Source organism: Dendrobates tinctorius, unplaced genomic scaffold, assembly GCF_039654945.1.
Source record: "Dendrobates tinctorius isolate UK_male_01 unplaced genomic scaffold, ASM3965494v1 ptg000102l, whole genome shotgun sequence".
Lineage (NCBI taxonomy): Eukaryota > Metazoa > Chordata > Amphibia > Anura > Dendrobatidae > Dendrobates > Dendrobates tinctorius.
This window is the reverse complement of record NW_027361770.1, coordinates 41,058,704-41,083,280: the sequence shown is the minus strand read 5'-3', so window position 1 is coordinate 41,083,280 and position 24,577 is coordinate 41,058,704. Positions and strand designations below refer to the sequence as shown.

The 24,577-nt window shown below is 45.0% G+C and overlaps 1 protein-coding gene across 4 annotated transcripts in view; it reads right to left on the bottom strand.

Moving 5' to 3' along the window:
- Positions 1–24,577, bottom strand: part of ELP2 (elongator acetyltransferase complex subunit 2) — a 162,750-nt gene that overhangs the window by 120,393 nt on the left and 17,780 nt on the right. For 3 of the 4 annotated variants that reach the window (XM_073587856.1, XM_073587859.1, XM_073587857.1), the window contains exons 4-5: positions 8,341–8,491; positions 170–247 (exon numbers count right to left, since the gene is read on the bottom strand). In XM_073587856.1, the coding sequence (XP_073443957.1) occupies positions 170–247; positions 8,341–8,491 (229 nt within the window). The remainder of the gene's footprint in view (positions 1–169; positions 248–8,340; positions 8,492–24,577) is intronic. The other variant, XM_073587858.1, reaches the window with a different exon arrangement.

Below are 24,577 nucleotides of genomic sequence, written 5' to 3'. Positions count from 1 at the left end.
TGTCAGAAATGGGTTAAGTAAATAATCAAAGGAACATTTATACTAGAAAAAGAAAATGGCGGAAAAATAGTAAATCCCCTTATTTTAAGTGACAAGGTAAACTCTAAATGTCAATTCAGAGCCATCTGCTTTCTGACTTAATGATAAAAAGCTAGTGAACTCTACGCACCTCCGCTGCCAGGCAATACCGATAAGCAGACATCCAGCACAAATCCATTTCCAAATGACAAAGTTTGCAGACATTTAGCTAAAAAGGAGCATAGTGAGAAATCCATTAGGCTAGTGCACACTTCTACAGGAGACAAAGAGAAAAGTAATGCCAAAAGCTTGGGAATAGTATTAACAAGCTAACTTTTAATGACTTGGCCTCAAGTGCTGAACTTATTGTGCATGTCTGACCCGTTCCGCTTCTCAATTTCAACCAAGCATATAAATGGAAAGAATATTACTCAGGTCCGATCACAGAGTAGTGTATTGATATTTTAAAGAATCCACAGAGACCGTTGCGCACTCGTTTTAGACTTGGACTTTGCATATGTTATCACAGTCTACTGCTGCTGCTGCTCAAAACCCTAGGAAAAAATAATATGGCACGCATTTCAATCCCATTAATATGGGATATAACAATTAGGTTTTCAGATGACAAATCACCATTTGAATGGATCTAACATGGAAACCAAGTCCGTGAAGTATTTTGGCCAATGGAGACTGCATAAAATGGACATTTAGAATACAAGTGTCTATTAACCGCATTTGATAATGGGTTTCATAGCAGATACAAAAAATCACTGGCGCAGAGAGGACGACATTCTGCTGAAGCCTATTGCGGTGCAGAGAACCACCGGGTCAATACTTCGCAATACATGCAGCTGAAGTTGATGTGCCAATCACAGGTGCATAGCAATAATATCATGCTTCGCCCATAGCAGGCACGGAGAAGTCAGCTGGTGGCTATAGAGGATGTTGCATGTAATGGGAGCGGAGAAATGTGAGCTTATTGGGTTTTTTTTTTTTAATGTGTTAGACAACAGCGGGAATAGGCACATTATTACAGGATGGGCTCAAGAACTGGGACAATATACCAGGAAAGGGCCATCATGGGGGACATATAGTACTGGAAGGGACCAGGATGGTAGACATTATTACTGGAAGGGGCATAAAATATTGGACATTATTACTGCAAGGGATACAGGATGAGATACATTTTTATGGAACAGTTCCAGGATGGGGCACATTATTAAATTATCGAGGGGGGGGGTAACATGAATGTCTTTTTAGGACTTAGAACTTTACAATGGTTAACAGATCTGATCAACATGTAGGTGGAGGCCCAGGTCAAATTAAGGCACCTGGACCATCTGACTAGCTACACCATTGATAACACGATCCATTTTTGGATCTGTGGCAGATCTGCATTTTCACATATAAACTTTTTTCCTTTCAGGCCATCAGGGGTTAATATCAGTTTCCCCCCCCCCAGTGGCTGCTGGTATAATTACATGGCTGGTCTGCTTGCTGATGCAGGTGGTGACCACTCCCACATTCTTTTAAAAGGTCACCTGGTGCATCAGCTGACTGTTGGTTATACAAGTCCTTATGGGAGACCAACCGTGCTGAAGACCGGAGCTTTCTGGTGCTTCAGCTGAATGCTGTGATCTGGTGCCTTACTCTTCTGTGCGGTGCATTGCAGCAGATAAAGCTAAGTGTTGTTTGTCTTACCTTGTCTGTTATATTTTCCCGTGGTGTTGTATTAGTGCGGCGGTGGGACCAGTGTCCGTACTCGCCAATTCCCTACTGAGGGATAGGTGCAGGGCAAGTGAGGGCTGAGATATCCTGCTCGGCGCCGGTTTGAATGAAGCTGTATAGGGACGTCAGGATAGTGCAGGGCACAGCCTCAGGAGAGTGTAGGAGGTGTCCCTTTCCCCATTCCCTATCGCAGGGCCCACTGTTGTGAATTCTCTTGCTCGGAGTTCTGAGCTGAAGCTCCCTCTGGTGGTTGCTGAGTAGTGGAGCTGGCCAGGTGGATGGAAGTTCCCCACCTGCCAACAATAATTGGAAACCTGGGATTACTGGCTGGGAGCATATAATTGAGCTGGGTGCTCTTGGAGGTTGCTGGTGATTTCCTCCATGTGCATTTGGAGCTCTTTTGTCCCCTGCCTGATCTGCATGGTTCAGCTAAGTGATTCTTTTGCTAATCCTTTGCATCTAATCTGGTTGTGTCTTTTTTTTGCTTTCTGTTTTGCTGCTAGGGTTCAGTGTGCTCCCTGCTGGGGGCAGCACTGGGTCCTGCTTCATATGTTGCAGCTTGTTCAGTCCCCTGTTATGTTAGTACCTTTTTGCTTTGCTGCCAGTTTATACCAGAGTGCTGATCTAGGTTTTTTGTATATCAGAAGTGTTGGACTTTTTCAGGGTTTTGTGCGTATCTTTTCTGTCCTGTCTAGACAGCTTGGGCCCCACCGTTTGCTCAGTCTGTTCTCTGCCTGTGTTTGTGTCTCATCTTGTCTCACCGACAATATATGTTTGGGGGCTGTCTATTCCTTTGGGGATCTGCTCCAGGGCAGTTTAGATTTTATCTTTCTGTCTTTAGGCTTAGTTAGTCCTCCGGCTGTGACAAAGCGTCTAGGGCATCGTAGGAACGCTCCACGGCTACGGCTAGTTGTGTGGATAGCATCAGGGGTCTGCAATCCGCTTAGTTACCAACCTCTCTGGTCTTCTGGTGGCTTAGTCTGTTTCTGCCATCCTCCTCGGTGACCCATTCATAACAGCCCACCATTGTAATTGTGTCAACGGTATTCCGTTGTTAGTGACCAACCATTTGTGGGTCGTGTCACACAGGGCCAGTCACTCCATGACATTATAACCAAGCGCTCCATTTTTTATGGTGAATCATGGCCAAAATGCAGGCCTTTGCCCAACTGCTTCAGAACCTCACCGATGAGCTTAAGGTGCTGCGGGGTGAGGTGATGCAGCAGTTAGTGGGGTTCTGGGCCTTGGCTCAGGTGCATGCTCAACCAGAAGCCAAGATCTCTCTCCCTGACAGGTTTTCTGGAGAGAGAGACATTTCTGGTTTTTCAGGAGGCCTGTAAATTATACTTCAGGCTCTGCCCCCGTTTATCAGGGAGTGAGAAACCGCGTGTGGGGATTATTGTCTCCCTTCTTAATGGTGATCCCCAATCCTGGGCCTTCTCCCTGCCGACCAATTCGCCATCGTTACGGTCAGTGGACTGTTTTTTTGCGGCTCTGGCGCTGGTGTATGGAGATCCTGATGGCATCTCCCTGGCGGAAACCCCACTCCGTAAAATCAGGCAGGGGGGCCGGCTGACTGAGGAGTACTGCTCAGAGTTCAGGAAGTGGGCCACTGACACACAGTGGAATGACCCTGCCCTTAGGAGTCATTTTTTGCAGGGTCTGTCCCCAAGGTTGCAGGATACTCTGGTGCAGTAGCCACCTCCAGGTTGTTGGAGGCCGCCATGTCCCTTGCCATCCGGGTGGATAGATGCCTCAGGGAGAGGCATACACCAAATGTGCCCCCTTGTAGTCCTTGTTAGGGAGGACACCAGTGCGGACGGACGAACCCATACAAGTGGGAGGAGCTAGTTCCCAAAAGGTGTTGCCTGTGGTTCGTCGTTTTCACTGTGGGCAGACTGGTCATTTTATCGGGGTCTGCCCAGATCGCGCCAAAACATCTCTACCACCTAAGAAGCCACGTCCCCCTGGTCGTGTGGAGGGAGGAAACCAGGGAGTGTATATTTCCTCCATTTTTTTCCCCTCAGTGTACCTTGTCAGCAGAAGTGGTGGTTGGTGGGGTAACTGAGGGTATACCGGTGCTTGTGGACAGTGGAGCAAGTGTCCATCTGGTGAATGCTCACTTTGTCCAGACCCATGGCCTGAGGTGTAGGACAGTAGCAAAACCCCTAAGCGTCCAGGCCATTGACTCTGTCCCACTTAGCCAGGGGAGGTTGACCCAACTCGTGGATAATATACATCTGCGTATAGGGACTCATCATGTAGAGTCCCTGTCATGCTACATCTTGGGGGGCATGCTAACACCCATTGTTTTAGGCCTCCCTTGGTTGAAAAGACACAACCCGGTCATTGATTGGTGGTCTAGGGAAGTAGTCAGCTGGTATTAGTCGTGTGAGGGCTGCTGCCCAGGGGCAACTGTCTCTGCTGTCATTCTACAACCGTCCCCTTCTTCTCCAGTGGGGGCAGCAGAGGTGCTGCCAGGGAGTAGGGGCAAGCTGCAGCCATCACCACATGCTAACCCTGAGTGTCGGAGTCCTCGTAGGAGGAAGGGCCAGAGGAAGGTGGTGGTTCCTTCTGAGCATGGTGGGTGACACAGGGGGACGCCTCTGTTGTCGGTCCTGTGAAGAGTTCACCATCTTGTGGCAAACGTGTGCGTGGCAATAAACGTTCAGGTGTCCACTAAAAATCCGGTGGAATTCTGCTGCTGGGGTCTGGAGTTCTCGGTTGATCGGGCGGTATCGGGTGTCGGCCATTCTCGGCCCGGGGACTTACAAGCTGGAGTTACCCCCAGTAATGCCCGTACACAACTCATTCCCCAGGTCGGCACTCTGGAGATTTGTGGTGCCTCCGGAGCATACGTTGCCACCTCCATGAATCCACGTCTGCCATAAACCTGAGAGTCAGGTGACTGCCGAGGTGAACTCTGGTGGATCGAGGCATCCTCATTGTAGGTGGTTTTCTGGTTAGGTACGGTGTTGGGGGGTCAGTGGAGTACTGTCACGATCCATTTTTGGATCTGTGGCAGATCTGCATTCTCACATACAAATTTTTTTCCTTTCAGGCCATCGGGGGTTAATATCAGTTTTCCCCCGCAGTGGCCGCTGGTGTAATTACATGGCTGGTCTGTTTGCTGATGCAGGTGGTGACCACTCCCACATTCCTTTAAAAGGTCACCTGGTGCATCAGCTGACTGTTGGTTATACAGGTCCTTTTGGGAGACCAACCGTGCTGAAGACCAGAGCTTTCTGGTGCAGTGGTGCTTTAGCTGAATGCTGTGATCTGGTGCCTTACTCTGATATACGGTGCATTGCAGCAGAGAAAGCGAAGTGTTTTTTGTCTTTCCTTGTCTGTTATATTTTTCCGTGGTGTTGTATTAGTGCGGCGGTGGGACCAGTGCCCGCACTCGCCAATTCCCTACTGAGGGATAGGTGCAGGGCAAGTGAGGGCTAAGGTATCCTGCTCGACGGCGGTTTAAAAGAAGCCGTATAGGGACGTCAGGATAGACCAGGGCACAGCCTCAGGAGAGTGCAGGAGGTGTCCATTTCCCCTTTGCCTATCGCAGGGCCCCCCCTTGTAATTCTTTCCCCGGTGGTCCCTTGTTTGTTTACCGTTTAGTGACCGACCGTTTGTTGGGTCATGTCACACAGGGCCAGTCACTCTGTGACAACTGACATTCCATTGTCAACATAGTAGGAGGTGTTTCCTTTCACTGTAAACCTGTCTGTAATGATAATGAGATAACTGCTAAAGCGTGAGCTCTAGAGAAGGTGTCAGTCTATAATTAGGCTTGGTGGGCAGAGTGAAAACTACCAGATTCCAAGATTTTTTTTTTTTTTAAATAAAGATAGGAATAAGAAACATTAAAAAAAAAAAAAAAAAACAACCAAATTGGTAACAAACAAGTTTCAAATAACAGATTATTTTCGAATGACTAAATGAAGAATAGACCCAGTTTTGGTTATTTCAGTTAAGTATCATAATATAATTTGAAAAATTTGAAGAAAACAGAATAAAGCAGTTCCAATAAGGAGACGCAGGTTACACGGTCAAAAATTGCTATGTGTCTGCTGCTGCTACATCACACATTACAGTACAATCCTATGGCACCGATAGAAGTAGTTCACAAAGAATCCAAATGGGTGTGACTTTCTTACACTTGCTTGTTGCAGTAGCCTAAGGATCGCAATGGACCCCATTCACTTGCGTTTCACTGCGCTGGAGAAATGGCATATAGCAACATTTGGTTGTGTGACCTATGTCACTGTCAAAGTCACCACATAGCCCAAGCCTAACCCTCAATCAAAAACTATAATGGGCCCAATGGCAAAGATCAGTTTACTGCTGCTGTCAAGTGTAAGCTACGCAAAATACTAAAAGCAATAGTTACACAGACAGTTTAGTGATAAAGTATAAGGAGGTAGAAAGGGCATTTTTTCTGTTGCTCCTACTACATTGTATTTGGTATATTCAGAGTTATAATGTGAGAAACAATTATAGAAGACAGATGCACATAGTGGTCAGGCAGTTACAGCTAATGTTTGGGGTGCCACACTATTGGCCATTTGAATTTTAAATATTAAAAAAAAATGTACCTAAACAAAGCTCAAATAAATTGTTCAGAAAAATACTAACTTAACATCCACATAGATAAGACAACATACAGAAGGGTAGAGTACAGTAAGTGTATTTTTCAGAATACGAGAATATAAGGTCAGGTGAGTGCAGTAAAGATAATGCATTGCCATATCCTCATGTAAATTCCCATTACAGAGGCACAAGTAGGTCATTCTTACAAAAAGCAATTCAGAATAATTACCCATTTAGGTCTTGCACCGGATCAATAAAAGCTAGAAAATTAAAGGGAATCTGTCACCCATATTTCGTGATATCATGTAAAGATATCACCCAATTGCGCGTCCCATAAGGATTCTATTAGGGCTTTTGACTCCCCCGACCGCGCACCTTTGAGGCATAAATACCTTTTTAATCTTGTTGGGGATGTATGCAAATTGCCGCGGTCCGGTCCAATGGGCGTGGCTTAGTTGCCTTCTCCCCCCCCCCTCCTTGGCTTGCTGCACGTAATCTTCATCTGTGAATAGCACAGATATCGGTGATTTCCGTGCTTGCACATTGTAAAGGCCACCGGCGCCTGCGCAGTATGCTTTGCCCAACTGTGGGCGAAGCATATAATCGCTACTGCGCATGCATGTGAAGACTTCCGGGGCATAGACCGCGCTGGAAAATACCGGTGCATGCGCAGTAGCGATTATATGCTTCGCCCACAGTTGGGCAAAGCATACTGCGCAGGCGCTGGTGGCCTTTACAATGCGCAAGAGCGGAAACCAACGTTATCTGTGCTATTCACAGATGAAGATTACGTGCAGCAAGCCGAGGAGGGGGGGGGAGAAGGCGACTAAGCCACGCCCATCGGACCGGACCGCGACGATTTGTATACATTCCCAACAAGATCAAAAAGGTATTTATACCTCAAAGGTGCGGGGTCCGGGGAGTCAAAAGCCCTAACAGAATCCTTATGGGATGCGCAATTGGGTGATATCTTTACATGATATCACGAAATATGGGTGACAGATTCCCTGTAAAGGCTAACCTACCACCTGATCTTAGAGCAGATCTTATTTTGGTCTATATGATCTCACTATGTACAGTGCACATGAGCTAAGGAACCTGCAAAGATGGCTCGGTGAGGATTCTGCTTCGTTTTCGCTATTATGGTATACGAGAAGCATTGAATACAAACCACTGTGCAAGTTTTTTTATTAAGCTATTTTATTCTAAAAATCTACTCTTCATTTTTCTACCCTAATTGTCTAACTGACAGCCTATATGACACCACCCTACATTACTGCCACCTCCCATTATGTAGCAGTTTATCTGTCTGGATTACTGCTCTACAAGAATACATTTCATGGAAAAAAGTAGATTTAAGCCCCCGTCACACTAAGCGAGATCACTAGCGAGATAGCTGCTGAGTCACAAGTTTTGTCACGCAACAGCGATCTCGCTGTGTGTGACACATATCAGCGACCGGCCCCACGCCTGGGTATCGCTGATCGTGCTCTAATGTCCTGGGCCATTTTTTAAATCATTGGTCTCCCGCTGGCCAGCACGCATTGCTGCGTGTGGCAGCAGGAGACCATCGACCAGCGAGCTCCCAGCGCTGTAAGCAGACGCTGGCAGCTGGTATCCAAGGTAAACAGCGGGTGACTAAGCGCGCGCGTCGCTTAGTTACCCGCTGTGTACCCTGGATACCAGCGTGCTCGCGCTGGCAGCTGGTATCCAAGATAAACAGCGGGTAACTAAGCGTTGCATGCTTAGTTACCCCCTGTTTACTTTGGATACCAGCTCCCAGCGCGAGCACGCTGGTATCCAGGGTACACAGCGAGTAACTAAGCGACCCGCATCGTCGCTGGTCCTGATCACTGGTGAGATCTGCCGGTTTGACAGCTCACCAGCGATCATGTAGCAACACACCAGCGATCCTGACCAGGTCATATCATTGCCGGGATCGCTGCTGCGTCGCTTAGTGTGACGGGGGCTTTAAACACTAGCTGATTGCTGATTAAGATGACTTACTTGTTGAACCATTTCTTTGCCATATTCTAACAGTGCAGTCTGATGCAGTCGAGGCCACAAGAAGATCATGCTCAGAGTCTGAAGGCCAATACACAGCATGTACTGCACACACGGCCTCTGTGTGACCATCCAGTACTTCACTGTGCATGAGCTAGAAAGAAGAAAAAGCAGATGTTAACAATGAAGGCTGATTTAAGAACTAAGGACCCACTAACTGAAAAAAGCTTAATTTATCATTTGCGATTTATTGCAGTCACTTTTTTTTGTGTCATTCAAAGATGTTTTTTGTATCAAATTCTTCAAAAATGGTGCATGGGGTTCATGAATTTAGTGCAAAATAAAAAAAAATTGCTCTTTATTTTTGTCTTTAACTAGTTTTTGCACATTAAGCCACTAAAAAAAAAAATAAATCGCAAATCCTTTAGCAAGTCGCAAGAATGCACTAAATTGAAAACTCCCCTAGAAATCTTACTCCAGCGGTCACACTGAAGTGAGATGTGCCAAAAAGGGGCATCTAGTAAAAGTCATATTTCATGAATCTGTTTGTTTAAAACATCAGGATAAGCAAAGATGCAGAAGAAAAAAATAAAAACAGACAGACTACGGTAATTAGGGGCAAAACACGTAGACTATAAGGCGCAAATACTAACGCCAAATAAAAAGGAGCAAATTAATCCAGAAAAATGGAGAAACAGCAATGATGAATCAGGGCCAAGTCTTATGAAAGCAATGCTTCTTCGACTTGGTGCCAAAATGAAATGATTAGGTACTGTAATATAGAAACAAAGGTAGGCTCTATTCATACTTGGCTAATGCAATATGTTTAGTTCTTATGCCAGGAGAACCTTTTAGAGTATTCAAGTAAAGCACTGACATATTATTTACGATATATGAATACAGCATCTTTAAGATGCTGGCATACCCACATCGTTTTTGAAGCAGGGATTATTCCTTTTTGGAGGCCTTCATGGACATTTTGTAGCGTCTTTACTTCAAGTGTTTTTTTTTTATAATACTGTCCATTTCAGAAGCCAGAAGTGATAAAAAAAAAAAGTTACAAAAGACAGAAATTATGCACAGCAAGTTGTTTTGACATTGCAGTGTACATGTTTATTCTTTTTGCTTTTTTAATAGCCTCTTTCAGGCGGAATCTGCCTGAAAAAGACACTGTGCACACACACATAAACATCAAGTTATGTTCACAAAAAGTATTTGGACATGGAATTCAGTGTGGATTGTGTTCCAAAATCCAAATAAAAAACTACCTAAATACGCTTTAAGTTTGCTATTGACATCAATACTGATTTTTCAACGTATTTGTAATGATACTTGTAATGATACTGTACCACAGCTCACACACATTGCAGCTCTGTGCCTGCATCTGTAACAGGACACCAGACACTTCCTGTGCCAACCTTCCCCCCCATCCCCAGCTAAGGAATGTTAATTAGCAGTGGAAAGAATGTCCTTTGTCCTCACCATGCGGCGAATTCAAGTGTGGGAAATATTAAAAGAGGTCGTACAGCGGAGCCAATTCGCGACAGAAAAATGAAATGGACATTTCTGTGACGTGCTCCGATCCAGCTTCACTACGGTGGTTCTTGCCAAGTTCTAGACCCGACAGAATCTGAGAAATGGATTTCTCATAAACGGTTTGATGTAATTACTGCATGTTTGGTTTTGAATGATTGCCTTCGACAGGCTAAAGAAAATGATACTATGTGCGTGTTTATACGAGGTACCCTCTGCGAGATATGGTTATTATAAGTTTTGTAGTCAGATTCTAACTCCAAGAGCAGGGGGAGGACCATAACCAGGCGGCCCCTTTTGTGATGTCACTAGCCCAAAGCTATAAGGCATTGTCCCCTAAACCTTCAGCATTTCTGCCAGAGATCTCATGCCAAGAGGTTCTCAGATGAGTGGAGACGTAAGGCTGGCTGCCCCTCCTCCCCACATGGTTAGCCTAAGACCATTTAAGCACATGTAAGTGTTAATTTCTGTTTTTAAACCCGTTTATTTTATATTTGCATTGTACATATCTAAAGTCTCAACTTTGTAAGATCTTTTATCTCTGTAATCACTGCCCGCCTTTTGGGGAATAAATTATAACTTTATTAGTCTGTCTTCATGCTCTAAGACGAATTTACGTGCCTTTAAGATAATCACGCTACTGAATCGGGTTGGCTTCGAACCCCTGTATTAAGTTTATAAATTAATAAGAGAAAATCTGGAGCTGGTGTCGGCGAAGTGTGGTCTGGGTCCCGAGTACTGCTGGCTGTGACAGAAAGGGATTTTATAAGCTAATTGGGTGGCTGCGGCCAGAGCATTTTATAATTCCCTCACTGTAGCGTGCCGGGTGGCCATACTTCATTGAAGCAGCCGGCCGGTGACCAATTATCCCAGGTGTAGTTCCCTGACTGACCTGAGGGTAAGGGGGGCGCGGAGAGCTGCGAGTTCCAAAGTGGAACTGAAAAGTTTCGTGAAGTATTGTTGGCAGTGGTGAGACACCCAAAGTAACCCCCTGCGATAAATTGTTAGGGCAAGACTAGCTTGCTTTTTTTATCACATGGTGCCAGCGGCGGGATAACTAAGATAAGTCCCTGTGCCTGTGATATCCGTGTGTCGGCAGTGTGTTGCGTCCCTCCGTCCGTGACATAGAGGTGTCAGCGGCGGGATCGTGACAGTAATTTTTTTTTTAACATGGATTCTTCAACCCGAGATGACGATACAAAAGAAACTCTGTATGAACATCCCCTCCTAGGGTAAGTTCACACAGGTCTTTTATGTGAAATGCGTGGTTGATCCATTTATAAATCCACATCAGGGGGGCGTGGCCTAGCACTCGATGTGAGCGGACGGCTCCTGTGATCTCTTCACTGTATATCTTCATTTATCCTGTTCAAAGTCCCTCTGGAGTGCTGATAACGATCTGTGCTGGTGGTGGTGGGGAGTGGAAGCAGACCCCCAACACGCTGTGTTGTGGTGACCCGAGGTCATGGAAAGGAGAAGGCAGGGGCTGGGAGCCGGGTTGAAGATGGTGCCAACAGCGTGGAGGCAGCTGAGAAGGCAGACGCAGCAAATGCCTCCTATGTACGGAGACTCGAGATAGCAGCCAAATTGGAGACGTTTGCGAGGCTGGAAGGAGCAGAAAAGGTGATGTCTGAAGGGGGAGGAGGGGGGTCCAAGGAGAAGGAGAAAGAAGACTCAGAGATTGATTTGGTACAGGAGGGGTAAATGGGTGAAGATGAATGGCGGAAAAAGAAGAGTGTGGAGCAGGAAGACATGGAAGAGCCTGTTATAAAGGAGCCCATATTGATGGATGTACTGTATATGACTTGGATAGATTTTGTAAGACTGCACTAACAACCCTTACACAGAGAGTTGAAGGAGTTAAAGAAGAAATGTCCAGCATGTGGGCACCCTTACTGAGCAGCTATCTGGATGGGTAGAGGGTATTCTTAAACCCCTGGTAAAGGATACACCTAGCTACATTCAAGACACAACTGACCTACTGAATAAACTAGCAATAGGTCCTCTACCAGAAGGAACCATCCTGGCCACCATGGATGTGGAATCTTTGTACTCTAATATCCCACACAAGGATGGATTAAATGCCTGCAAAGTCTTCATGGAAAACACCGGGAATGATGCAAATTCTGTGGTGAAACTCACAAAATTTATCCTCACCTACAATTACTTTGAATTTGACAATAATATCTATTTACAGGAGACTGGCACAGCTATGGGAAGTAAAATGGCTCCACAGTATGCAAATCTTTTCATGGCCAAGCTTGAAAGCAATTTTTTTGTCCTCATGTCCCATCAGGCCTCTAATCATCTGGACGAAGTCTGAGCAATAGCTAAAGATGTTCCACGAACAGTTTAATCAATTTCATTCCACCATCAACTTAACACTCAACTATTCCAGCACTGAAATTAACTTTTTAGACACCATCATTAAGCTAAAGAACAATGAAATAGAGACATCCCTGTATCAGAAGCCAATCGACCGTCCAACATACCTTAAATGGGACAGTTTCCATCCAAAACACAAACTCTATTGTCTACAGCCAAGCCATCAGATACAATCGTATATGCCCAGACCCAACGGATAGAGACAAACACCTTGGTCGCCTCAGAAAAAACTTTTTGAATCAGGGCTACCATCCAAGAACAATTGAAAACCAAATTACAAGAGCCACCAGAATATCAAGAATATCAAGGAATCACCTGCTACATTACAAAGCTAATTGTTTTGGGGAAGAGTGCTATTGCATACGGAGAGCTGCAAGATATTTTCAAGGGTTGGGAACTTGCATGTATAGAATTGTATGATGGGTGATAGAATTAAAATCCTTAGTTGGAATGTAAGAGGACTGTCAGAGGGAACACGAAGAACGGCGATCATGAAATATGCTAGGAAGAGGAGACCGGATATTCTATGTCTCCAGGAGACTCATTTACTACGGGAAAAGGTGGAGGTGTTGAAGAGAAGGTGGAGTGGGAGAGCATATCATTCCACATATTCTTCATATGCTAGAGGGGTCTCTTTATTAATAGGAACGTCTACGCCATTTGAAGAAATTGAAAGCCATATTGATAGCGAAGGACAGTATATTTTTGTTTTTTATACAATCTATGAGCAATCACTATGTATAGTAGCTATGTACATACCACCGCCATATAGCGGGAAAAAGTTATGTGAGGTTATGGAATTATTTAAGGGGGGTACGGGATTACCATTACTTATTATTGGTGATTTCAATAATGTTATAGATGAGGGGTGGGATAGACATAAACAGAGTACAGGTAAAAGCATTAGGAAATTGATGGCATTTGGGAATTATATTAAAGAGATTGGAATGATGGACCTGTGGAGAGTGAGAAATGAGAATGCGATGTGCTACTCTTGTTATTCTGCGACGCATGGGTCTCTCTCACGAATAGATATGGCGCTGGGAAATGAGCTAATGACATAAATGGTCTGTGGAGTGGAGTACCTCCCAAGGGTGATTTCGGACCATAAGCCTATAGAATTGTCCATTAGATGGATAGGGGGGGCAAGATTGGGAAGGGAGGTGGGTGGAAGTTGAACCCAGTGTGGCTGGAATATATTGATATGAATACTATAAAGGAAGAATTGGAGGAGTATTGGCGGATTAATGAAGGGAGTGCTGATAGTCGGGTGGTGTGGGACGCTATGAAAGCGGTCCTAAGGGGTCTTTTGTTTCAAGAGATTTCCAGGTGAATGTCGAAATCTCAGCTAGAAGACAGGAAAATAATAGAAACCTTGGAGAGGGATATGGTACTGGACCCGTCAGCAGAAAATCAGAGTAGGCTAAGGGGTGCACAGAAAGAAGTTAATAAGGTGTATCTGAAGAAAGCAGAGAGGATGGCCTTCCAGAAAAGCAATTTTATGATGAAGGTGAAAAAGTGGGGCATCTGTTGTCAGTGGTGGTAGCGGCGCAGAGGGAATCGTTTTCTGTATATAAATTGAAGACTGATGAGGGAAGGGAGGTGGGGGACACAGAGGGCATTTTGGAGGAATTTAGACGATTCTATAATCAGTTATATTCTTTGGGATCGGGGGATTCATTTGGGTACATAGAGGGTTTTCTTCAGGAGGCAGGGCTCCCGAGTATTAAAGACAGAGACTGGAGGGGCCCATAACAAAAGAAGAGATTGAAATGGCTATTGTATCTATGGCTAATAATAGGGCCCCGGGGGCAGATGGTATCACGAGTGAAATTTACAAACAAATTAAGGCTCTCTGCACACGGTGCGGATTCTGCTGCAGATCCGCAGCAGAACTGCAGGTGATGTACAGTACCATTATTGGCTATGTAAAAAAAAAAAAAAAAAAAAACCGCTGTGCACATGCTGCGGATTTTTCCGAGTGGATTTCGTGCGGAATTAAAAAAACAGCATGTCACTTCTTTTGTGCGGTTTTGCTGCAGTTTTCCACCTGCTCCATTCTACAAATCCGCAGGTGGAAAACCGCAGTGGAAAACCGCACAAAAACGGCAGTAAAACCGCACAAAAAATGCACTAAATCCGCAGGAAAAATGCAGGTCATTTGACCTGCGGATTTAGTAAAATCCGCGCGGGAGGATCCGCACCGTGCACATAGCCTAATTGAGAAATTGAGATGGTACCACCCAGACTGCAAAAGGTTTTTGAAGAGGCTCTTCGGGAGGGTGAATTACCGGCGTCCATGAGGGAGGCGGTGGTGATGGTCATTCCGAAAGAGGGAAGAGATCCGGGGTTGGCAGAATCTTATAGGTCCATCTCGTTGCTGACGGTAGATGTAAAGATTTTGGCTAAAGTTTTGGCTAGCCATTTGGTGAGTGTGGTTCAGGATCTTGTTCATCCTGACCAATACGGATTTATGCCAAATAAGTCTACGGCGATTAATTTGTGTAGACTTTTTCTGAAATTGGGTAGACTTTTTCTGAATTTGCAGCTGCCGTCGGACAATAGGGGCAAGTAGAGCTGTGGTATCATTGGATGCACGTAAAGCGTTTGATAGTGTTGAGTGGCAGTATCTTTGGAGGGTGTTGGAACGCTTTGGTTTTGGGCCAATCTTTATTTAATGGATACGTTTGCTATATACTTCCCCGACCGCTAGGGTCGGAGTTAATGGGCAAATGTCTGGGACTTTTGCGCTTCATAGGGGGATTAAGCAGGGGTGTCTGCTGTCCCTTCTACTTTTTGCTTTGGCAGTGGAGCCCTTGGCGCAGACAATTAGGAAGACGGCTTCGGTTAAAGGGTTCAGATATGGCTTGGCAGAAGAAAAAGTATCACTGTATGAAGATGATGTGTTGCTTTGTTTGGAGGATTCCGGAGAGTCGTTGTTGACAACAATGGATATTATTAAAACATTTGGGTCTATATCGGGATTAGAAATTAACTAGGAAAAATCCACTGCCATGGCTGTAGATTATTGTGTTGTTGATTTGCCAGTGTCCTGGGAGGGTAGTAGGTTGGCAGTGGTGCAACAGTTTAAATACCTGGGCATTCAGGTGGCACTTCCGATTTCGAGCTATGCAGATTTGAATCTGATCACACTGCTGAATAAGTTTAGGAGTAAAGTAGGGGCGTGGTGTAAACTGTATCTTTAAGTAGTGGAAGAATTAATCTGATTAAGATGATTTTGATGAACTGCTGTACTTCTTGCACAATGCCCCTGTATGGTTCCCTAGGCGGTGGTTTTGTACTATTAACTCTATATTTAGGGATCTTGTGTGAGGAAAAAAGCAGCCAAGGATCAGACTTGAGATATTACAGAGACCCAAGGATGGAGGGGGACTGGCACTTCCGAACCCTTGGATTTATTACTTAGCTGCTCAGGGCCAACAAATCAGGGGGTGGAGAGATGTGTCTGGAGCTGATTCAGGGGTTAGAGGCAGGAAGTTTTAGGAAGTTGGGTTTGATGTACTCTACTTTAGCGCTGATACATAAAGTAAAGTTTGGGAGGCAATTAAAAATATTAGGGGTTAGGAACACTGGATGAGACTGGGAATACAGTACATGGTTCAAGTGCAGGACATGCAGGGACTGGTGCCCTCTGGAAAGTTGCAGGAAGATTATGGGCTACCAGAGGTTTGCAGATTTCAATATGGGCAGTTTAGGCATTCTTATGTTACGCAGAGTAGGACGATGAATATGGAGATTCACAAGGACATATTAATTGATTATGTCTGTGCAGAGGGGGGAACAAAAGGGGTAGTGTCGGGCATTTATAAGGATCTAATGCATACTTTTTTAAATAATTATCCTATTAGAGCACAGGGGAAATGGGTGGAGGAATTGGGTAGGCTAAAGGAAGATAAATGGGAAGTGATTATGGAATATATACCCAAATTATCACTGAAAAACCCCTGTTTGGGAGAGAAGAACAGACAAATCGCGGCACCCTAATTGCGTAAACACAATATTGTACTCTTTAAAGGGTGCACAATTTTATGCACTCACCTGATAGAAGACTAATATGGCCTTAGATTGTGTATCCTCAAAAATCCCTCCTTCTGGGATACTTTTCAATAGACAGGGCTTGCAGCTTGCCTCGGGTGGATCCAAGTGAAAAAGACAGATTTAGGCTCACACAGGATGAGTAAATCAAGAAAGGCACATCCAGCCCATGAATGGCAGCGCTTCCCAGGACTCACATCCAAAGATGATATTTCATTTTTTTTTATTTTATAGGTTAAAAAAGATACAACGCGTTTCGGATACAGTGTATATCCTTCATCAGGTATCATAAAAACACAGTACAAATCCTAAGGCTGTGTGGCCACGTTGCGTTTTTTTAAGCATTTCCGCAGCGTTTGTGCCGGCTCAGATGCTGCAGAAACGCTTAAAAGAAGCTTCACATTAAATTGCATGCGTTTTAGGCTTCTTGTGCCAATGCATGCGTTTTTAAACGCTCAGGAATCGCTTAGTGGCTAAAAGCGCAGCATGCTCATTAATTTCCACATTGCTGAGCGTTTTTAGCCTTTTCCAATGTTCCCAGAAAACGCGTGGAAAAAAACGCGTCAAAAACATGCAAAAAACGTGCAGAAATAAAATGCGAGTTTTCTGGGAAGGGGATCAGTTTCCTGAGCGTTTAAAAACGCTAACATGGGCACATAGCCTATTAGTATAAAATTCAGTTACACTTATACATAGTAGCAACCTTTTATCTCAGTCTCAGAAACTTGATTTAGGGTGCGGACCAAGTTCAGGAACTCAAACACTGATTGATCCAACCTTGACAACATAGATGCAAGAAGAAGAAAAAAAAACCCCAGGGGGGAAATAAAAAAGGCAACGTTCCAATTCTCTCTAGGATATCATTCAATATCATTGACACCGCATTAATGGTCACAGAACTAGAGCAAAAAACGGCTTTTTAAAACATAGTCTCTCAAGGCATCTGCTAATTAAACATAACATTTTTTACATAAAAGTAACTCCTGTGGAGCAGATACCCTCTGGTGTTGCAAATAGGAATGCTCTTTTAAACCGGAAAGAAACGTTTTGGATATGTAGTCTGGGAACATTATATCCAAATGGATTGAATGATATCAGAGAGAGAGTTTGAACATTGCCTTTTTTTTCCTCTGGGTTTTTTTTTTTCTTCTTCTTGCATCTATGTTGTCAAGGTTGGATCAATCAGTGGGTGTGCTCCTGAACTTGGTCCACACCCTAAATCAAGTTTCTGAGACTGGGATAAAAGGTTGCTACTATATAAAAGTGTAACTGAATGTTATAGTATTAGGATTTGTACTGTGTTTTTATGATACCTGATGAAGGATATACACTGTATCCGAAACGCGTTGTATCTCCTTTTTTAACCTATAAAATTAAAAAATATGAAATATCATCCTTGGATGTGAGTCCTGGGAAGCACTGCCAATTATCGCTGAGTGAGCCAGGCAGACTCTCGCAGATGTATGTACTCCATAGAGTATATAAAACTTCTGAACGGCTGTATAGAGGAGGTCTGAAACAGACTTCTGAGTGTCCTCGGTGCCGAATGGAGGGGGCTGGAATTCTTCAAATGTTATGGCAGTGTCCAAATCTGAAACCATATTGGACGGCGGTGCTTAATGACATAGGAGGCGCGTATGGTTGTAGGACTGAGAGGGATCCTGTGGTGTGTATACTGGGATATGTGGAGGAGGTCCAGGTACATAATAAATATAAAGCTGCAATAGCTAGATTATTATATATTGCGCAAAAACTGATCGCCAGATAGTAGATAAATGAAGATCCGCCGACATTGAGGGAATTTTTCAGACAGTGACTCTATTGTGAATATGGAAATAAACATTTACGTTAAGAGAAAAGGCATAAGAACATTTGAGACACTGTGGACACCTTGGGTGGAGAGAATATGACCATGCTCGTAGGTTACACCATGCATTATTTGCTGCTCTTGTAATGGGGGTGGGGGGAGGAAACCAGCGATCAGCGAGCGGCCCCCCTGCCGGTATCGCTGATCGCTGTAAGAAACCTCTGGACATTTTTTTGGTCGCTGGGCTCCCGCTGGCCAGCACGCATCGCTGCGTGTGACAGGCAGGAGAGACCAGCGATCAGCTGTAAAAAATAGAATTAAAATAAAAAATATTGTTATTCTCACCTTCCGACGTCCCGCGCAGCCATCCTCTCTCCACGCTCCGGTCCCAGTAATCCTTTGCACGAATGACCGCGAGACCGTGACTCTCGCGGCCATTCTCACAAAGGATTACTGGGACCGGAGCGTGGAGAGAGGCAGGATGGCTGCACGGGACGTCGGAAGGTGAGAATAACAATATTTTTTATTTTAATTCTATTTTTTACAGGGATGGCAAGCGATGCCTGGCGCTCGGCATCGCTTGTGCTGATCGCTGGTGAAGCTGTCTGTGTGACAGCTCACCAGCGATCACATAGCGACTTACCAGCGATCCTGACACCTTGATATCGGTGTCGGTATCATTGGTAAGTCGCTATGTGTGACTCCAGCTTAATGACCATTGTTAATGTTGTTCTCATTGCGATTTTTGTTCTATTGTTTTGTACCTTGTATTTTGGTTAAATAAAAATGTATCCGATTTAAAAAAAAATACATAAAGCCACATCAGATCCGCTCTAAAATACTGTTCTTATTGATTTAATGATAAAATCTACACTACAATGCAAACAGCATTTTTTATTTTTACTAACAAGGTTTTGAAAGCCTCACTTGAGAAAAAAACGAGTGAAACAATACTTCTTTGATGCAGATTCCGCTTTAAACTTGCAATTGTCAAGTCATAAGGGTGTAAAAATAAGGTGTCGAAAAAAAGTTTAAAAAAAAAAATGCAAGGATTCTTGATGTGGATTTTTCTTGAAAACCACATCAGATTTTTCCACCTCAAAAACCTCCGTCTGAACATAATAGTCACACAGGCCACCAGACCCCTCCTGCCGGCGATTCAGTTGCCTCTGCTGACGTCACGTTGACCTAGCAGCGGCTTATTTTCCGCTCTTTGTCGTTGTCATGTTGATTGACAGGCAGCTCCGCTAGTTAGGCAGTAGCGACTCGGCTGTCATTCAGACCACTGTGTGTCAGCGAAAACAGTGCGGGACACAACAGGTGGGTAGGTAGTGACTACCTGCCTGTTAGCACTTAAGCACATTTTTAATTTTGTTTTTTTTTTTTTAATAAAGTCCCGGATGTCCCCTTTAAAGAGAAAGGTAGAAAGTCGTAGTTACTCACCAGTTAACGGTATTTTTCGGAGTCCATGACAGCACCACCTGAGAGGGGATCCGCCCTCCAGGAACAGGAAATCCTACAGATACATAAGGGCGGCACCTCTCCCACGCATCAGTTGGTTTACAGAGCACAAGAGGACCACCGAAGTTAATAGAACAATTAATATACAATACTCTACACAACTATTAATTACCCGTGTCATAAGAGGAAGAAGTGCACACCCAAATTAAACTAAAGGGAGGGAATATACGGGTGCTGTCATGGACTCCGAAAAAAACCGTTAACCAGTGAGTAACTACAACTTTATTCGGTCGTCCATGACAGCACCACCTGAGAGAATTACAGAGAGTAATAATTACTTTAGGGAAGGACTACAGCCTGCAGAACCCTGACACCAAAGGAGAGGTCTGAGGAAGCACCCAGGTCTAGTCTATAATGGTTATAAAAGGTGCTCGGAGAGGACCAGGTAGCTGCCTTACATATCTGGTCGATCGAGACCTCCGATCTCTCTGCCCACGAGGTTGCCATGGCCCTGGTGGAATGCGCCCTCAGCTTGCCAGGAGCCGGTTTGCCCTTTGAGGTGTATGCTAATGAAATGGCCTCCCTAATCCACCTTGCTAGTGAGCTTTTTGAAGCCCTAAGGCCCTTTCTGGTGCCCTGATAGGAGTTAAACAAGGCATTATCCTTTTTCCAGGGGTCAGTTACCGCCAGGTACTCTAGGAGACATCTCCTAACGTATAGAGTGTGTAGTTTCCTTTCCTTACCGTTCGTGGGATTAGGGAGGAAGGATGGAAGGACCATCTCCTGAGTTCTATGGAAACTGAAGGCTACTTTAGGCAGGTATGCTGGATCGGGTGTAAGAATTACCCTGTCGTCCCTGAATTGTATGTAGGGAGGAAGTCTAGATAACGCCTAGATGTCACTTACTCTACGGGCTGATGTCAACACTACCAGAAGAGCTACTTTAAGAGACAGTTTTTTTGTGGAGGCTGACGAGATAGGTTCAAACCTCCGTCATGGCCGTGAGGACTAGGTTTAGATCCCATGACATAAATTTATTTTTTTCCTACTGGTCTGGACCTGCCTGTTGCTTTAATAAACCTACTGATCCAATAGTTATTGGCGATGTTGCAGTTGAAAAGTGCCCCTAGAGCCGACACCTGTACTTTAAGGGTGCTGGTGGAGAGTCCCATGTCCAGACCTCTTTGTAAGAACTCTAATTTCTGTGCTATGGGAATGGACTGCCCAGCTACTACCCCTGATCCCTGAAGGAATCTTTCCAAATCCTGACAGATTTCAGTTGTAATTGGCTTTCTGCTTTTGAGCAGGGTGTTAATTAGGCCTGGGGAGAAACCTTTCTCCTTTAGTAGCGACCGTTCAAAATCCACGCCGTCAGATGTAGGCCAGCTACCTGAGGATGGTAAACTGGGCCCTGGGATAGGAGGTCTGGGATGTTTGGTAGGACCCAAGGGTCGGACAGCGACATGGTCCTGAGGCATGAGAACCATGCCCTTTTGGGCAAAAACGGGGCGATCCCTATAATCCTCGCCTTGTCCTTCCTGATTTTCCTCATCACCAGAGGTAGTAGAGACAGGGGAGGGAAGGCGTATGCTAGCCCGAAGTCCCATTTGATCAGAAGGGCATCTACTGCCAGAGGGATCTCCCTGGGATTTAGAGATCAGAACTGAGGCACCTTCCTTTTCTCTCTGGTGGCGAAGAGGTCCACTTCTGGCTTCCACCATTTTTTTACAATCAGGTAGAAGATGGAGGTTTTTAAGGACCATTTCCCTTGCTTTAGAATGTTGCGGCTTAGGAAGTCTGCTGCGGTGTTTTCTTTCCATTTTATGTGCAGAGCTGTTAAAAACAGGAGATGTTGCTCTGCCGTTTGGAACAGCCGCTCTGCTACCTCCATCAGGGGCCTGGAACGAGTCCCACCTTGGTGGCTGATGTAAGCCACAGTGACCTGATTGTCGGAGAATATTCGAACATGGTGACCCTGTAGATACACAAGAAGGTTTTTAACTGCCTGCTCTACGGCTGTTAGTTCTTTCAGGTTGGAGGACATTTCCATCTGATGGTATTCCCACAGGTCCTGGATCAAGATTTCCCCCATGTGGGCCCCCCAACCCGTAGGGCTTGCATCTGTGGCAACTACCCGGGTTACATTGTATTTCCAGGGCACCCCTCTGGCTAGATTGTTTTTGTCTAGCCACCACTCCAGGGATTTCAAAGTATGTTGGGACAGAGTCAACTGGCCTTCTAGATAACCGCCCAGGATCTTTTGATGGCGTAAAACCTCGCCCTGTAGCCCCCTTGTATGAAACTGGGCCCACCGGACCGCGGGGATGCAGGATGAGAGAGAACCCAGGAGGGACATTGCCTTTCTAAGAGACATGGTAGGGCTATTGGAGGCGTTCAAGACCTGCTGACGTAGGCAAACTAATTTTTCGGGTGGAAGACGACACTCCTGATTCTGCGAATCTAGGGTTAAGCCCAAGAACTGCTGGACTTTCATGGGCTGTAGATGGGACTTCTTAATGTTTAATAGCCACCCTAACCGTTCCAGAGCTGATTTTGTTTCTTGCAATTGATCCAGACAATGGTCTGCTGTTTTGCCTACAATAAGGAAGTCATCCCGGTAGGGGATTACTAGGATGTCTACTTCCCGCAGATGGGCCATAACTTCCGCTATAACCTTAGTGAACACGGGGGTGCGACTGCTATACCAAAGGAAAGGGTGACATATTGAAAATGCTATAACGACCCCTTTAAATGAACCGCCTCTCTAAGGAAACGCTGATGAGACGCATAGATGGGTATATGGTAATAAGCGTCTTTTAAATCCAACACCACCATAAAACATTTCTCAAACAGTAATTTTATTGTGGAATTGATCGTTTCCATTTTAACATATTAACATATTTATTAAGGTTGAAGGGAGACTTTAAGTCCATCTAGTTCAACCCATATCCTATCCTAACTGGCCCTAACATGTTGATCCAGAGGAAGGCAAAAAAAACCCATGTGGCAACAGTAAGCTTCACATTGGGGAAAAAAATTCCTTCCTGACTCCACATACGGCAATCAGACTAGCTCCCTGGATCAACGCAATATTAAGGAAACTAGTGTATATACCCTGTAACATTATACTTTTCAAGAAAGGCATCCAGTCCCTTCTTAAATTTTAGTAGGGAATCACTCATTACAACATCATATGGCAGAGAGTTCCATAGTCTCACTGCTCTTACAGTAAAGAATCCGCGTCTGTGAGTATGAAAGGTTGAATGACCAGGTATCTATTGAGTGCCCTCAGGTTGATTATGGTCCTGTAAGAATTGTCCGGTTTACGGACCAAAAATAGGGGGGAGTAAAAGCCTTCGCCCTTCTCCTCCTCTGGTACCTTTATCAGTACTCCCTTATGACATAGGTCAAGAATTTCAATCTCTAGGGCAGCCTGTAACACCAGGGAAGACCTGAGCGGGGTGACCCTAAAACTGTTCCGGGGGACACAGACAAATTCTAGCCTTAGGCCTGAGGCTACCAACCCCTGGATCCAGTCACTGTTTGAGATCTGCGACCAGGCTTGGTAGAAGGCCGATAGTCTACCTCCCACCGGGGCCTCTAGTCATTGGGGAGGTTTCTTGGTCTCACGGGATACTTCCTGGCGTCCCCCTCCAAACATAAACCAGGTACCTTTTTTCTTTTTATCTTCCCATCTGCCCCGGTCCCTGGATGATCTCCTATGGAAAAATCTCTTACTAGCAAAGGGACACCTATAGGAAGGGGTGGGCAGGGAAGGGAATTTCTTTTTATCGTCGCCAGCTTTCTCTGTTGAGTGCGAGGGCCTGATTCTTTCCTCTATGTGTAGGCCCATGTGCCCATATGGCAATACCAGGGTACATCCGCTTAGGGAGATACACAAGTTGGTCCTTTTTCCAGAGACCATTATCCATTCGTGCCCCATCAGTCTTCCATTGCTTCACCTCTTCCTTTGGAGACATTCTCTGCATTGTCATTAAGCGGTCTTGCGGGGTCCGACAGAAAACTTTAGTCTGTTGTAGATCATCAAGTTCTTGTAGGGTCAAAGCTTCTTGTAACTGTTTACGCTGAGAGCGTGTGGTCACCATAGTTGGTATGGTTGGTTCAACAGGTAAAAGAGCTGCGGCTTTTGCTTGCATATCCGCAAATGCGTTGCCAACAGTCTGTGGACTGTTCCTAGGACCGTGCGCCTTAACTTTGATAATGGCCACCTGAGTAGGTAATTTGATCGAGTCCATGAGGGTTTTAACAGCTTCAGCATTTTTCACTGGGGTTCCGGCAGTAGTAATAAACCCTCGATTGGCCCATAGAGCCCCAAAATCGTGAGCAATACCAAATGCATACCATGAGTCCGTGTATATATTAGCCCGTCTGTTCTTGGCCAAAGTACATGCAGTAGACAGAGCCTGGAGTTCTGCTTCTTGTGCTGACTGTGAGGGCGGGAGTGCAGCTGCATGCACTACAGTGTCCTCTGTGGTAGCAGCATATCCCGTGTGGAATCTACCAAACTCGTCAGCATATCTTGAACCATCCGTGTATAACACCAGATCAGGATTTGGGAGTGAATTCTCACTGACATTTGGTGGAGTAGCTGTTTCTTCAGTCAGAAGTTGGGAACAATCATGTTGGAGGTAATCCTCATCACTGCCATCTTTCCTTCTAGTTCATTATACCGTCTTTCAAGGCATTGTAAATGGGTTGCATTATGCGGGATGCATCCGGTATCCACTGACGACAGTAGGTACATAATCCAAGAACACGCTGGAGTTCAGTTTCATCTTTTGGGAAAGGAAGGGAGCTGACAGCTATTTTTCGTTCTTCTGTGAGGTGTCTAACACCCTGAAGGAGCCAGTGACACAAGAATATCACTAGACCAAGGCAGAACTGAAGTCCCGAGGCCGAAACCCGACAGTTCAGTGCTGCCAGATACTTAAGGAGACTAACATTGGCAAAAATGGCAAAAGACACTCGCTCATATTT